Source organism: Cryptomeria japonica, chromosome 7 (genome assembly GCF_030272615.1).
Source record: "Cryptomeria japonica chromosome 7, Sugi_1.0, whole genome shotgun sequence".
NCBI lineage: Eukaryota > Viridiplantae > Streptophyta > Pinopsida > Cupressales > Cupressaceae > Cryptomeria > Cryptomeria japonica.
In genome coordinates, this window is record NC_081411.1 from 490,421,898 (window position 1) to 490,439,719 (window position 17,822).

The following is a 17,822-nucleotide window of genomic DNA, read 5'->3' on the forward strand; positions in this document are numbered from 1 at the left end:
AGGGCTCTTCGAGAGAATTTACAAAAGGCACAAAATCAGCAGAAGCAATACGCAGATCAGAAGAGAGTGGAGCAGTCATTTGAGGTAGGTGACATGGTGTATTTGATGTTGCAGCCATATAGACAATTCACTCTCAAGAAGAGTGGTGCCGAGAAGCTTAAGCCACGGTATTATGGACCCTATAGGATTATCAGGCGTGTGGGAGAGGTTGCTTATGAGCTTGAGTTACCGGCGGACAGCAAAGTGCATAATGTATTTTATGTCTCATGCCTCAAGAAGGCGTTAGGACATCATGTGATTCCTTCCACGACTTTACCACCCTTGGATGATGAGGGTAAGTTGAATTTAGTACCTGAGGCTATCTTGGATGTCAGAGAGAAGCAGTTGAGAAGAAGAGTTATCAGGGAATATTTGATCAAATGGAAGGATTTGCTGGTTGAGGATGCTACCTGGGAAAGCGAGGAGATTCTGCAACATCCAACATTGAGATTGCTTGAGGACAAGCAATTTTAGGGAGGGCGGACTGTAATGTCCCCTTCTCCTTAGCACGTGGACATTTACGAGGTTGGCCTATAATTGACCCTCGTATGCCAAGGAGTTGATTAGGGGGTTGGCTTGGCAGCAATTTGTGGCTTCATATTTCATTTCTATTTGGTTTTATGGCGATTTAAGGGTATAATACGTATCATGAGACGTGTGCACTTTAATAATAATGAAATAATATTTTAAAAGTGCATTAAAAATAACATGTGTAATAAAATAATAATAAAGTGTACCTACCTGAATCTTCTAGAAGGAATCTTATGATGAGTTATAAAAAGAATAAATAGAAGAGGGAATACATGATTGATCATCAGTTGTTTGTTATCTTCTTGTATTGTGGTTGTGGAGCCAAGGGTTGTCCGCAGATTTGGTCTTAGGGAATGATACCTCCCTTTGATCCGCATAACTGAGGAGGTGAAAGATCCTCTGAAGGGTTGCCTTGAGAGTGAGGAACATTCAGTTCTTCACATTGAGCTAATTGGAGTCTTTCATATCAGTTCATGGTGTACGATTTTGGTTGAGTCTTCAGATATTGGGTTGTGGTGATTTCAGCTCTTTCATTTGGCATTTATGTGCATCGATTATTACTGAAGATTAGGCGATTCTATTGGAGGTTCATTGGAGGCTAAATTGTGGAGTTCTATATATTTTCAGGTCAGAGACAAATTCAACCAGACCCTCTATGCACCTCGATTTTTCTCATAACCCCACCTAGGAGCATCGATTTCATTCTTTGATAAGGGCGCCCACTTTGGAGGAAGATATCGATGATATTTGATGCCAAAAAGGAGACATTGGAGCTGTTGTTTATTAGATATTATCATCTACATCTGCAGCAAGGCGATCTTGAAGAACAGTTCGATTTGGCATTAGGAGGGCTCCAAAGACTAGGATACTACTTGCTTCTTCAATCCCAGGTTGAGGCGATTCCTACCAAGTTCAATTAGCATCATAATTTCATTGTATTTCGGTAGTATGCATGTATTAATGGCCGCCATGTATCTTCAGACAATCTGAAATCAGTACTTAATTGTTAGATATTTGGGCACTTGTTGAGTGAATAAGCCTATTTGATTCTAAATAAAGGAGTTATAAGGTTGCTTCTCGTCTAGACATTGTTATATGATGCATGCCAACTGTTTGTCTAAATGACAGTCTGGTGTAATCTTGTATTTCTGCATAACATTCCATGTTATTGAATCAAACATTAGGAATTATAGTTGCATTATCATCCTAGATCGTAGTTCTATGGTTTGCAAGTCACCTTATTGTTAAAACAAAGGTTTATAATGTCAAGATAAGTCTGAAGTACTTTGGACCAGTCATATGCCAAGTGTTTGACGAAATTCTCCAAGGGGTCAAAAGTCTGAAATTTATATCAGAATTGGCAAGGGACACTACAGCATAAGTGGAAGAGGCTGTCTTGCCGCCTTCTTATCTATTGTAACACTGTCCTCCCACTAAATAAGCGGTAGAGTTGATTGTAATTCCATTTCTAGTCCTCCCGCTGCATAAGCGGTCGAGTGATTGTTGTTCTTTTAGTTGTAATCTTCTAATTGGCTGGTTGCACCGCCATACTGCTGTAGAAGTTTTTACACCCGTTGGATAAGAGGAAGGGGCGAGCTTGCCGCCCAGTATTGTATTTGAGATTTCATTTCCAGCAGTTATTTGAGCTAACGATCCCCTTGACACCGTATGCTCCCACCCTCCCATATTGGGCTCTCGGTGATCAAAAAGTGAAAGGGTTACTTTTAGCATTGCCTTTCAGCGCAAGTTTGATTATTCTAAACTTAATGGGTGAATCTTGTTTTGTAAAAAATAAAAAAAAATTAAGGGGAATATTTCAAGAGCCTACCTTTCCGAGTTTAAAGATGAGTTTGCTCAACTCCAAACAATCACTGTTGCTATGCTCTTGCTACATATCCTGAGAAATCATGCAAGATTATGTACATATGTTGCTCTTTTGAGTCATGTACACTCTAGGAGTCTTGTATATGGCTTAGACTAGGTTTTCTTTTTGTGTGTTTTAGTTTAGTCATTTTGTTGAGCCTTGTTCTTAGTTTGCCTTGAGTTAGTTGGCTCATGATTCCTCAATGGCACAGATAGTTTAGTTGTTTTCTTGCTTTAGCTTAGTTTTGCTTTAGTTTGGTTTGCTTTGGTCAGTCTAGTCGTTGCTTAGTCTAGGTGTCCAAAGTGGGAGCCTTCATTTGTGAGACAGGTGTTTGTGTTGTTTTCTCACATGCTGGCACATATTGAATCTTTTGTTCAGTCTATTTCCTAGATAACTACTTATGAGGTGCCTTTGAATCTGAGGTTGTTCCTCTCCAATTTTATCATTTGGTTAGGATTTGTATTCGACTCGGAAGGGAATCACTTATTGTTTCTTTGTACCAACATCTTTCAATTACTATATTTTACACACTTAATCTATTGCTCTAAGTTTTTGTGGTTTCTTAGGTGAAGTCATGGCTAGTGAACAATTTAAAATCCTGCTTCAACACCACTGTCATTCTCAAACCCAAGTGATCTTCATTGCTTACAAGCCAAGTGTGGAAAATATGTGAAAGGAAAGCAATATCATGAGATAGAGAAAAGATGAGAAAAAAGAAGAAAAGAGAGAAAATGAAATATCAAAATATTTGGCTTTGGGAACATGCGAGTAACTCCATTTGGGCTATGGACACCCAACTGGAAATGGAGCAATATTTGTGAGATTACAGCGATAACCTCGTCGGGGCTATAGACTCTCGCTGGCAGTGAGGCTCTATCCAAGATGCTTATGGAGTCGAGATAAAACTACGTAGCTAGTCGCGGTGGATTCTAAGAGTCACAATGTTCTTGTGAGCCTGAATGAATGCATTTCCACACACATGGGTAATCAAAGACTAAGTACCTTGATCCAATTCGGGATTCTTCTTCCTTTTTGAGTATGTTTCCTAGTCTCTTGATAGGTGGGTTCGAATTTTTTGGAAGTTCTAAGTATGGATTGGGTCTTTATCCTTGAAATGTTCAGGAACATTTATTCAAGGTGGTGCTACATGTTGTGATGTTTTCACACATCGCCTCATTGCAAATGGGGACCCCCGCTTTCTAGGTTAGTTGTCTTTTCTTGGTCGTCTGGTAGAGTTTTTAGCTATTAACCTTGTGCCTAAGGAAGTGCAGTGTCTTTGATTGTTGGGAAGTGATCACGTCATATCTCCTTCTTTAGGTGGAATTAATGTCAGTTTTTCTTTCAATGCCTTAGCAATGGGCAATATATGATGATCATTTCATTTGATCATCATCTTCAAAGATGGAAACAATGAGTGCAAGTGTTGAGTTAGATGTTAGATGCAAGACAATCAAGATAGAGGCTCAAACAACATTGGAAAGGCTTTGATGATGATGAGGGGCCCTTTGAGTTGGTGAGGTGAGTGCTACTAACAAATCTGAGCAGAGTTGAGTCACTATTAGTAACCCCCCAAAACCCCGTCTTGCCTCAACCTACTATCACTGCCTCCTCAAAAGTCCGATTAGTTGATGGGCATTTCCTGTGACCCTCTGAAAGTCCAATCAAGGTGAGGAAGTCCTTTTACTCAGCATGATGAACATCTCTTGAGGTTAGTGCTTGATGTTTTGAGAGATAGAGGTGATTGAGCAAGCCAAGTTAACATATTTTGGCTCACTGTCAGTGAGGGGTGAAAACCCCGACCATTTCCTGTCAGTGGGGTCTCAAAAGTATGATCTCTTTTTGGCATTGTCAGTGCTCATCAAAAACCCCGATCACTTCCAATCAATGCCCTAAGGAAAGCCCAACCACTTCCAATCAGTGCTCATCCAAAACCTCAACCTACCTTGGTATCACTTCTTGTGCCTTCCAAAATCTTCGCCCATTGCTAGTAGGGTCCAAAAAGTCTGACCGTGTTGAGTGAATTCCTAATTTGCCTTGAAAAATCCGATCAAATATTTGGAAGAGAGCAAATTTCAAAGTTGATTGAATGAACGACAAGGGTGATAATTAAATGGCATAGAAGGCAAGGTTGGCAGCTTTCACTTCCACCTAAGGGCTAAATCTATGATCATCTTGCAAGCATTGTCAATGCCTATTGAAAAGCCTGACCTTGAAGAGACTGTTTGTACTCCTCCAAAGGTCTGACCTATAAGTGCTCCTCCAAATGTCCGATCTCCTTATGATGACTGTCATGCCCTGTCAAAAGTCCGACCATTCCAGTCAATGCCTCTTCAAAACTCCAATCAGCTTTGCATCACTGTCAGTGACATATCAAAGTTTTGACTTGCTACATGTTAGTCTCAACGGCATTCAAAATCCCACCCAAGGACTTGAAAATGTGTTTGTGCTGCTAGAGATTGGAATGATTCCAATGTTTCAACTTGCAAGTGATCAAGTTGATGAGAGATGCCAGTGATTTGAGAAGGGGGGATGTCACTATCAGTGACCCCCTAAATCTCCAACCTGCCTAGTGTCACTTCTTGCGACCCCCTAAAACCCCAAACTTCCTATGCACCGCCAAAAGCCTGAACTTCTTGACAAGCACTGCTAGTGCTACCTTAAATCTCCGACCAGCACATGATGACTTCCAGTGGGGTCCTAAATCTCCAATCAGTCTTTAGGTGACTTCCAACTGCTCCTAAAATCCACGCCCAGAGACAAATAGATAAGAATTAGCTATCCAACACAAGAAAAGCAGACATGTAACTCAGATGTTAGACCTTTAGGCAACCAAATCAGACATTAATCGGATCTGATTGCAAGCAAATTATATGAGTAGACCACCATTTCTAGATTTGAATTAATGATTAGTGATGCTTTAGGGGTATGAAAGGTTTCATTACTATCATGATTTTGATTCATCGTGTCTCCTTTTAGGTTTCGATGCAAGAGAAGGGTGGCACTCATACAAGGGATGATGAGATCAAGGATCCCGCTGCATGGAGAGGAGTTCACTAAAGTGATGCACTTCATTTCATCAAGATCCACAAGTTTGAAGAGCAATGTCAAAGATATCAACACCAAGAGATGCAAGACAAATCAACAAGGACTCAAGTATCATAACAAGGAGATCAAATCCTACAAGAAGGAATGCTAAGGACAAGATCCGTACATTCAAGGTGATTACAACAGATGAGAGGTTAAGATGAAGGAAGTATAGAATGAAGATGAATGCAAGAGCAAGCATGAGAGTGCACATGCTAAAGGAAGAAGACTTTCACAATCTTGGATTTCCTCCGAAAATGCAAGAATCAATGCCAGTACATCAAGGAGACAGTTACATAAGAGTTAATCAAAGTTAGAAAGATTGATGCCCAAGAAGGATACAATTTGGGAATACCTCCTACCTTCGTCTCATTCAAGATTGAGCTTAGAAATGTTGAGTATCAAGAGATATGCATCAATCACCTACATTTGTTATGAGTTACAAAGAACAAGCTAAGGTGTCTCCTAGTCATATTCAATCCTATCACTACATTTCCAGTTGAGGCATCCAAGTTCAATGCATCTAACTCATCCATTAAGTAGGATAATTACCATATGAGGGCACAAAGTTCGATGTACCTACCCTCACCATCTATTGGTGAATAATTCAAAGAAGACGTGTGTCTCATAAAATGTAATTTTGTCATTGGTCAAGCATTAAATGCTTTGTAATGGGTGTAACAAACCCTAATTAGGGTTTCTATCTTGTAATCTTGGTCATTGATTATGAATCAATTTGAGCGATTCAATTGTAACAAGAGCACTATAAAAAGCTCCACTTCTTCATTTGTAAAGTTTAATAGTCAATAGCTAATAGTCAATAGTTAGATAGCAGCAGTTAGAAGTAGAGTAGGAGGAAAAGGCAGAAATTGTTGCCGAACATGTAAATAAACATCCCTTTCATTGAAGATATGGTGGAATGCGTTGTTTCTTCTACATAATTGCATGGTTTATTGTTGGATCCTCATGTTAGATGGTGATAATTAGATGGATGGAAGATCTTTGTGCATGATTGATGGTGAAGCTCCTATGTTCATACTACTAGTATTTCTTTTATTGTGAAGTATCTTGCGTAGTCAACTGAATGCATTTAGCTAAGCTTAACTTCATTCGCTACTTCTTCATTGATATGCATCACCTTGATGGTGTCTATGTCTGTAGTTGAACATTATAAGCTTACCTTAGGAGATCGCACTAAACTTTGTGGAGTTGCTGCTTTGCATGTCAAAGCAAAATCTTGTTGAGTTTCACCAAGGATTGTCCATCGCTCATGCATTCTTAGAGTTGGATCAGCTTTCTAAATCCTTTATCTTTTTTTCCTTTTTTCAAATCAAGTAAATTTCCACGTTCTAGCGGCATTCAAGCATTCAAGATTCAACGTAGGTCCCCAGAATGATTCTAGCAAAATCACATCATACACACTGAGTCTATCCAAGAGCGCGTTAAGACCTGACATTCGTAACCTTGGAGTCACCTCCTATGATCACAAAGTTTAGCATAAGAGGAGATTTTGTTCAAGAGAGGGTAAAATGCTTAGTATTTTATTGCATAGTGCATAAAAAAACACATCAACAAGTCCGATTGAGGCTTTCAATCTAAGACTTCACCTCTTAGAGGTCTGATTGGTGTTTCCACCAAGTGATATACAAACTTGCTGCAGGTCTAATTTTCATCTATTTGCCCTTGGTCGTGCATTTTAGTATGTCTAGACAAAATATGACTATGGCCAGACTTTTTGACTTGTCAGGACATGACATGGTCGGGCTTTTGATTGGGTGGGGACATGGCATGGCCGGACTTTTAGACCTGCTTGTACATTGTGAAGAGAATGGTTGGGCTTTTGGGGCAGTAAGGAAGTAAGGTGATGAGGAAGGCCAAGCCTTTGAGGGGTAAGTGGAAGATTCACCTCATTTTTCTAAGTCATTATTTTTCTTAATCTTTCATCAAACTTATCTTCCCACCTGATCAAATATCAATGATGCATTCTTCATTGTCAAGTCATAGATATTAGTCATGGTCAGGGTTTTAGGGGTGTGGAGACATTGTGAGTATTGTGGTTGGGGTTTTAGAGAGGTCAAGACAGAAGGTGCAAGGGTGGCCGGACTTTTTGATGGCCAAGGAAAGAGGCTTAGAACTGGTTGGACTTTTTGATGAATCCAGACATTTTGGGAAGATGGCTGGACTTTTTGACGTTAGGACATTGTGTTTTAAAGTCCGTGGATTTGGAGGGATGAGGACATGAGATGGTTGGGGTTTGAGATAGGTGAAGTTTCCTTCTTGACTTCTCTAAGTTGTTGATTGTCTCAATCATGTTCATTCCCTCATCAAACTAACCATTTGTCTGGCTTGATATCATATTGTTGCCCTTTTCTTGCAAACTTTGAAGGATTCAAGGGGTAACTCACTCTTTGCCACCTCCACTCAATATCACCATCAAAACCTGGGTTCCTCCTCATCAAGCACTAATCTCACCGAGTGTAGAGTGACTGACTCTTAAGGCTAACTTGGTGTTTTCTTCCTTTCATCATCATCAAGGCTTGATCAACCCTCACTTCCTCATCCTATCCTAAAGATATCCACTTGCTCGCTTGTCTGCCTGACTTAACCACTCCCTGACAATCAAACGCACTGCAGCTCTCACTAGCAAAAGGTTAATAGCTAAAGAAACCATTGCCAAGCTAGGCGACTAAACTAAGACAACTATGCTACCAAGCAAAAAGTGGGGGTCCCCATTTGCAATGGGGCGATGTTTGAAAACATCACAACAGAACTGTTTATCACCTTTGCGGCAAGAGCAACAACATTCTCTTCCACCATTTTCTCCCTATTGGATTCAGGCTTCAAAAATTTTGAGCGAACCGTACTCCAAAATTTCCGAAGTGCTAAGAAATTCCTCAATAATAGAATCAGCTTTGTCATTTAATTGATCCAACAACCGCTTCCGAGTAGCCATTATCTCACACAATGGCAAATTAAAAGTAAGATTAACAATTTCCACTTCAGTGTGACCCTCTATTACATACAAGGTGTCTGATTTGCTGCCCCGAGCAATTACCAAGGCCCCTTTTGTTACTTTCCACCTATTGGATTCAAAACTGATTTCACATCCTTGAGAACCCAATTCACCAGCAAAGATTAAATTTTGTTTGAGTTGGGGAACATATCTAACATCCTACAACATTCAACTATTTCCATTTTTCAATTTTAAGGAAATATCATTTTTGCCAGTAATATCATAAGATCTATTGTTAGCAAGAAAAACCTTACCAAAGTCACTGCTTTGCAATTTGTGAAATACTCCTTGCAGAGAGTGACATGAAACGATGCTCCCAAATCAAGCACCCACACATCAGTTGCAATTTCTTCTTCGATTAAGAACACTTGCATCTTCTTAATACACTATATTGGCTTCTTCTTCTTTTGGCCGATCTATTGTTTTCTTATAATTCCAACAATTCTTTTTGATGTGGCCTGGCTTGCCACAATACCAACAACCACCATCTCTAGGTTTGGATTTTGACCTTCCTTGTGATTTCTCACGACCTCTGGCTCTTCTCTCTTTCCTTTGATCTTCTCCTATCATTTGCAATCAAAACATTGCCTAATCTTGAAGTCTCACCCGTGCTCTTGCTTAGCATTTCCTTGCTTAGAATTGTACCAACAACATCATCAAATTTCAAAGTATTTGAACTAGAAATAGAGTTACTAACTGCCATAACAAAGCTGGCCCAGTTTTTTGGCAAAGAGGACAAAATTAATAGAGCCTGAACTTCTTCATCAAAACTTATTTTAACAAAAGCTAACTGACTGGTAATTGTATTAAAATTATTTAAATGTTTTGCAACAGAACCACCTTCAACCATTTTCATATTAAACAACCGTTTAATTAGAAATACCTTATTCAATGTTGAAGGTTTTTCATACAACTTATCCAAATTACCCATCAAATCAGCAGTTGTTGCTTTAGATATGTTAAATGCTATAGATGGAGACAAGCACAATTGAATCACTCCCAGTGCTTTTCTATCCAGAATATCCCAATCTTCATCCAGCATAGTTGAAGGTTTCTCTGCTTTACCATGTAATGGTCGCCATAAATCTTTCTGGTATAAAAAATCCTCCATCTACATTTTCCACAATGGATAATTGTGGCCACTGGATCTTTCAACCTTTCCTTCATTGGTCGACATTGCTCCCACTCAAACTCAAATCTCTCCTACTGAACACAACCAGCTCTGCTGCCAATTGTTAAATAAATAAAAGAAGATTAAATGAAAACAAAAAAATTAGAGATTCAGACACCACACAAATTTATAGCGGTTCACCAAAAACTGGCTACATCCACTCTTCAAACAGAGCAATATATTATTCATAAACTATTTCTCAGATACATTTCATACAGCAGCAACAAACTCTTTATAAACAGTCATAATCTAACATCATCCAGAATGTGAACAGCCAAGAGTTAGGGAAGGAAAATGAATTGACTGTTGGGTTTCGCATTCAACAAGCACCTCATAACATCATCCAGAATGTGAACAGCCAAGAGTTATGGAAGGAAAATGAATTGGCTGCTGGGTTTCGCATTCAACAAGCACCTCATAATTATCACTCTCCACAAGATCCTGGAGGCAATGAGTGAGACTCAATCATGGTTGTTGTAAAGGAAATAAGTCATTAATGACGAGGATAAGTAATAACATGGAACACATTTAATAAAATCTCGCTTATACATAAAAACATACAATGATTTAGGTGTAGTTAAAGCCTGTAAGATGGAGTCAGTGCTAGAAGGAATTACCACAAGTTCTACACATGATGTGAAAGCATTTATGCATCTTTCTGACTGCTAACATTTGCAAAATTCCATACACGTGTCTTGGTTTTTTTTTTAAAACTTATGGAATTAGAGTTGAGTAGTCTGGAAGTAGTGTTGAGTCTCTTGTGCTTCATACTGCTGTATTTGATATTAGGAATAAGAAAGTGAATGGTTGGAAGGTTTTTGTTAACATACTAATCACATTACAGTCTATTTTTTGCTACCACTGTAATTATCACTTTCACATAAATAAATAATTATTTTTACTAAGCAAATGTTTATTACATTAGATGCAACTCACTCTTTATTTTAACTTCAAATTTTGTTGTTTTTATAAAATTGTTTATTAAATTTGATGCAGCTTTTTTGTTTTATTCTGGCTAATGTTTGGAGCAAGCATCTCTTAATAAAAATGCAATTGATTTATTATTAAACATGGAAAATCAGAAATTTAAATCTGGTCACTAACAACTGTGCATTTTGATTCCAAGCTTCTTAACATTATTAATTTAATATCTATAATATTTTTTACATTTCAAAATACCAAAACGTATTGGGTTTGTTTTTGACATTTCTTAATGGTTTTTGGACAGTTTGAAGCCCTAATTCACCCTGGCCATGCCATGAACTCATTCAATATCAATGCCGTGCGGACATCTCTTATGGTTGATAAATGATGCTGTTCTGCTCGTAAAGTGAGTATCATTTCACAAAGTCTTTTAACTTCAAGACTATTAATCGTTCATTTATTTTAGACGTAATTTCCAATTTGGTGTACTTTCACATAGTACCTGCGTGGAGATTCCTGTCCTTAAGGTAGCTGCTGCATAGGTCTTAGATGATGCTGGCCTTCTTGTTGGATATGGAAGACTACCCAATACGCTGGATGACATATTGGCAACATATGGATGGCGATCTCAATTCTTTTTCCACATATAAGTTGATTCTTGTAATTTTTTAAGCATTAGGCAGTGAAACAAATTGATGTTCAATGTGAATAATGGCCTGGAAGCTCTTAAGCTCATTCAGTTTAACAATATGTGTCCTACAAATGTACAAGTAGATTAAATTGGCTGAACATCAACAGCATTTGATTCTTTATTAGGAATTGCTTGTAATTTCATGTCTCGAAAATATTCATCCAATCAAAGCCCAAATTTAGAAGCTGCTTTCCTGGTTTTTCTTTGCGACAAATACATGCTACGGCTTCAATGCATTTTTCTTTGAACTTTTCTTGATATGCTATTGAAGCCGAATTCTAAAGTTTGGTCGCTTTTTTCTGGTGCTCTGTTCACTTTCGTTAATTGCAGTTGTAGGGTGTGAGCGAGGGCTGCTTTCTGCAGTCTCATCCCTGATTGTCCTTGCCATGAATTACATGAAACAGGAGCAAATTTTAAAAAATGACAAGGTTAGTGAATGAATGAATGTTTTCAATAATATCCACAAGGCCAAACAGTCTATGGGACTCACGGACAGCTAGCAAAAGAAGCGTGCAAAGTCCAAACAAAATACTTTGACCACTAAACTTCATTTTCTTTCTACATCTCGGATCTTCTACTGTGTATCTTGATTAGGAAATCTGCAACTCTTGTTATCTTTTCTTCGTCAAATAGGTTACTCAAGGTGTTTACATTTAGTATTTCAACATAGTTGATCCGAATATCATTGTAGGTTGGACACTCCATGATATGATGTCATTCTGTCTCCACCACCCCTTGAGTGCAATATCTATATCTTCTTTCTTCCCATTCCTCTTTAGGTATCATTCATCTTCATGTTTCGCATCTAAGTTGATGTGAGTTGGTCCTTATGTGAACAATTAACATTTTTGCCTTCTATTTTATGTTCATTCTTATATAGTTCTTTTGTGTATGGTCATGTGTGGGATTGAAATGTTTGATATAGTATTTCGTTTTCCTCTCTATTTGACCTACCCACATGTTTTTTTTTAAATTTTTCTTGCACGTACTTTTTTATTTCTCTATTGTTACAATGAGTAACACATGAAAATCAGGAATACATATCCAAAAGAGCCTTGGAGTTACCAAGAAAATACACCATGGCAAGGCGAGCTATGTTTTATCAAAACATAAAGAGGAAAGGATATATTCCCTTAATTGGTGGCTCTAGAGGGAGTGCAAATGTACATAATAATCACCTTGATTGTTCAACTTAAACTTTCATTGTTGATTTCCCCCTTCTATGTAAATATATTAAGTACAAGTATTGAGATGATTACCATGCATATTTCGGTATTCCCATGCAAAATAGTTTTATATGTATGTAACATGGATTCCAAATCTATTAATTGAATTGAACTATGTTGTGACACTGAACATTTTAACAAGTAAATCTTCATTTCTTAGAGATTTGGATGATGTGGACTTCTATAACAACTTTTGTCATAGGATGTTGTAGATGGTTTAGATATTGTATGGAATATTCATGGTATGAAGGAAAAATTGGCAAACTAAAAGTATAAGGTTTTTTGAAAAAAAAATCAGGAAAAATTTGGATTTAAAATAAACGAAAAAAATTGTAGAAAAGTGAAACTATTTTTTTTTTAAACTTGAGGGCATTTCCATAGCATAGAGATATAGAGAGAAAATAAAATAGAGTTTAAACTATGAATTGTAGAAAATAATTTGTTGTTTATATTCATATTGTTGATTACATAGGCAAATATTTAGTTAACTTGTAAGAAGGTAGTGACCAAATACACCAAATAGACGTCTAAGTCTGAGATCAAATATTAGCTAAGTCTATGAACTAAGATCAAAACTTATCAGACAACGATCCAACTACTGTTGGGAATTTAATTAAAGTGGAAGTTATTTTTAAGTGATCCAAGGTTTTTATTGTGACTGAGGCAATGAGTTTTGTAGGGTTAATTCAATATTTTAGAAAGCTTATCAAAACATATTCCACAATTATAATGCTTCATATTCCATAATGGCAATTGGCAAGTCCTTTATTTGGGGTAGAATTCAACAAAAGGCATTTGTTTAGTTGAAGTAAAAGATTAGCAAGCCACTGGTTTTGGCAATACTTAGCTTGCAACTGCTATTTTAGGTGGGAACAAATGCTAATGATTATGATGTATTATTAAAGTATGTAAGCTTGTTTGTTATCATTCAGATTTATTTCATGGACCACTTTGAATATATTGTTCATATAATGAATTGTATGTCTTTGTTTGAGAAAAAAATAAATATAATCATTATAAATAAAAAATATTAATTTTACATTATATTAAAGTTATAATTTATTATATAACTATTAATATATATTAATAGTCTATAATAGTTTAAATTTTAAACTACATTACAATATTAATTATAAGCTATAGGGGTTCACTCATCCCTGTCAAAGTGCTATCTATAGTAGCACATGATAGTTATAATTTTAAAATTAATGTGCGATATTTTAATTATATATTTGTTTGCATCAGAATCTATGGGCTAGTCATACATAGAGCTCGGCTCATATTGAATCCACAGTTTAGAGCATTTTCATCAGCTACTTCGACCCTATCTCACATGCCGCTGCAATTTAAGATGGTTGAGAACCTTTCAAATTCAATTGACTGCCATTGCTTCTCTTACTCCTTTATCTAGGGTTTTTCAAAGGTTAGAAAGAAAACTGAGGGACAAAATAACAAGTTGTTTCCATGTCAATTCTATGTTGACTTTCATCTCGGAACTGGCCTTATTTTTTAGTGATTTGGTAATTTTTAAGGGCTTTGTGGGTTTTTGCAATGATTTTTTACTTTTTTTTGCCATTTTGGGGGATTTTAATATAAATTGTTCAAATTTGGGTCAACGTTTTTTTTTGAATCTCCACAATTTGCAATTAATCGAGTATAATTGCGCTTTTTTGTAGATTATTACTTCTTTGGTATGGATAACTCTTAGACAAAATAGTGTATGTAAATATTCATTGACTCGTAAATAGCGAAAAGATGAAGTTTTTAATGATTTTGAGTTAGCAATTAAAGTAAAATTTTCAAATAGACTTGATCACCTATGCTTAGACACATCTTGTAAAACAAGATTATCATCAATAGTTAAAATAGACAATGGTTACTCTGTTACTATCCACTTACAACTACTTTTTATTTCTAACAAAGGTTAAGTTAGTGGATACAATGTTAATTATGTATTTTGGTCTTTTTTTAGATATTTTATTGTCCCACCATGACCTGAAACTATGCTGGATCAAGATTTGGGGATACATTGGTCTCTTGTAGAGATTTCTCTAAAATTTCTTTATGGTAGGTGACAAATGTAAAAGCTCTAGAATGGAAATGTGAGTGGGTGTTTTCTTAAGCTTCTCTAGGACATTGTATTGATTAGTTACATATGATGGCTTAGGCGGTACTCCTTGAAGGGTGACTTTTCCGCGACATGTCACATTGCAATCAGGTTTATTGTTTGTGTGCTCTAGGCAGTGTGCCTTCCTGCATGTGCAGGCCCCTATTGTAATATTTATTCATCTGACCAGTGGATAGATATTGTGGGTCTCCAATCCCACCGTGGTTTTCCCTCCTTGAGGTTTTCCACGTATAAATATATGGTGTTATGGTGTTCATCTTTGTGGTTGCACTATTGCTAATTGTTATATGCTTTTATGTTTACCGGTTGTTGAGTTGTTGTATTAGTAAGGTTAAATTTCTCCATTCCAGTAGAACATTGTTTCCCCCCCCCTCCCCGTGTTCTTGGATTCCAACAATTGGTATAAGAGCTTGGTCCTCTTTTTGTAGAAGCCTAACTGTTTGAGGAAGATCCTAAAACCGGAATCCATGGAGATGTGTTTGAGGCAGCAGCTTGAAGTTGCTCTTAAAGATTTTGAAGCTGAAAATTTTAAGAACATAAAGCTGGTAGATGAAATTAGATCTGCAAAAGAATTCATTATCTCTCTACAAGAAAATCTATCTAATGCTCAAGCTAAAAGGAAGGAACTTATGCAAAATCAAGATGATGAAGAGAAGGATGCCCTTAAGGAACAATGTCAGAAGCTAAGTCAGGAGAATGGTGTGATGAAGAATGGCAAGCCCTAACTATGAGGATGTGCAAGAAGATTGAAGACCAAAAGAAGAAAGAAGAAAATATTGCTATATCTTTGAAAGATGGATTTGAGGAATGCATTAGGTTGGTGCATGAGAATGATATGTTGAAAACTGAATTGGTGCAATCACAAAACAATGAGCAAAAGTTGGAAAGAATGATGATAATCCTTAGATGAGATTTGGATGTTGCAAATGAAAACAAAGATAAGTTCAAGGATAGTTCTACTAAACTTGATGAGCTACTGAAGGATCAAAGGCGCAAGGGAGACACTAGAGGACTTGGATTTGAACAAGGTCAGAGCTCCGATACTACAAATGAAGATCTGACATCCGGTATGTAGAAAGATCAGAAGGTCAGCCAGAATCAGAGGTCATCGGTAAGGAAACCCAATGCACATAAATTCAATGGTAGATGTTTTGTTTGCAATAATTTGGTCACATGGCAAGACATTGTAGAAATAAAGAAAATCAAAATAACAATATAGTTCCTGGTCAATGTTCAAATTGTAAAAGGTATGGTCATAAGACAGATGATTGTAGAATGAATGTGAAATGTCATGCATGTGAAAAGTTTGGACATATGGCTAATCAATGTAGGTCGAGGAATGGTCTAAGTTACAGTAAGGAAATTCAGAAGAATAATATCAGTGTTATGCATGCAACAAAGTAGGACATATTGCTAAATTTTGCAGAAGCAAGAACCTATCGGCAGGAAGTGATAAATCTGATGAAAAAGGAAAGAAGAAGGTTGTTGACATTCAGAAGGAGCATGAGAAGAAGTGGGTTATGAAGTTTGAGTTTCAATCGTCAGAATCAACTGCCTCAGATGTTCATTTGGCTGAAGGATATACCTCGGTTACTCAACTGACAGAGCAGAATGTTCTTGCACCAACAGGAAACCCATTTGATAACTAAGGCATTTGCCTTAAGGGGAGGGAAATTGATGACGGATCTTGCATTGCCCCTGGTAGTGGTCTAAATGTTTCAGATCTTTGGAGAAATCAGTTTGAAGGTTAAACAACAAATATTTGTTGGATCTTGGATCTGGTTTGGTTTACCGGTAAGTCACTTTGTGAGTTATGATTTGGTCATACATCTACAATTAATTATTTCAAAATCCTTGATAGTGAATTGGAAGTTTGATCCTAGATGTGATGAAGGTAAATTTCTTGGTTATTCTAAAAGCAAAGCATATAGATGTTATAACAAAACATTGCAGAGAAGTGTGGAGAGTACTAATGTGAAAGTGGATGAGCAACACAAAGAACAAGCTAAATCTTATGATAGAGAACCGACAGTGGAGATGATCATAAGTGATTCGGTGGCACCTGTACTGGAATAGAATGTTGAACCAATTACCCCGACAGTATCAGAAAGCTCAACTGTAATTGAAGATTAGAGCAGAAAAGTAGAAGTCAGAAGACACCAGGTATGTAAGGTTGAATCATTCAAAAGATCAGACAATTGGACAAGATGATGGTTGGCAGTTGATGAGGTATGTTTAATTACTCAAGTTGAACCGGCATCAATAATTGTAGCTTGTAAAGATAAATGTTGGATTTAAGCTATGGAAGATGAACTGGACCAGTTAGAAAAGGAAAATACATGGACTTGGATGTTTTTGGAACTAGGCTTGATTGGCTTACAAAAGATACTCTCAAAAGGAAGGAATTGATTATGTTGAATCCTTGCTCCGGCAACTAGGATTTTCATATATTTTCAAGATTTTTCTGGTATGGTTTTTTGACACTATGAGCATATTTAGATGCACATTGGGCAGGTGATGTTGATAACCGGATAGGCTCATCCGGCGAAGCATTTTTTCTTGGGAAGCAGTTGGTTTCATGGATCAGCAAGAAGCAATCATGCATTTCTTTATCTACTGTTGAAGCTGAATATGTTGCAACAACAACTAATTGCACTCAAGTTCTATGGATGGAGCAGATAAGGGTAGATTGCAACGAATGGGTAGTTATTCACTGTGATAACTCTGCAACTATTGACATATCAAACAATCCGGTATTTCACTCCAAAACTAAGCACATTTCTATCAAGTATAATTTTCTAACGGAGAAGGAAATGAAGTTAGATTGGTTTGAGGAATCATTTGAGCATTTGAGAGACAGATTGGGTGTTTCTGCCCCTCCGATAGAGACTTGAGTAATGTTGATTGGCATCAGTGCAGTATGCATTTACAGAGGATCTATTCATTCTGGATTGATGAGTTGGTGCTACTACTTAGGGGGAGTAGTCAGTTGTGTGGTTTAGAGGCTCTATGTCACAACTCAAATTAGACCTCAGTTAGATTTATTTATTATGTCAGATACCTTTTAATTAAATTTTAATAATGATGGATGATATTGTGTGGTTTAGTGACAATGATGATGGTTAGTTATTTTATGATGTTACTTTACTGT

General features: G+C 37.0%; 1 protein-coding gene across 6 annotated transcripts in view; it reads left to right on the plus strand.

Annotated features, from left to right (window-relative positions):
* Positions 1-11,509, plus strand: part of LOC131065758 (isochorismate synthase, chloroplastic) — a 314,318-nt gene extending 302,809 nt beyond the window's left edge. For 3 of the 6 annotated variants that reach the window (XM_058000400.2, XM_058000398.2, XM_058000401.2), the window contains exons 14-15: positions 10,931-11,032; positions 11,126-11,509. In XM_058000400.2, the coding sequence (XP_057856383.1) occupies positions 10,931-11,014 (84 nt within the window). In that variant the 3' untranslated portion in view covers positions 11,015-11,032; positions 11,126-11,509. Of the gene's footprint in view, positions 1-10,930; positions 11,039-11,125 lie in introns of those variants that run through there. The other 3 variants (XM_058000399.2, XR_009111467.2, XM_059209304.1) reach the window with 3 other exon arrangements.
* The last annotated feature ends 6,313 nt before the right edge of the window (positions 11,510-17,822 follow it).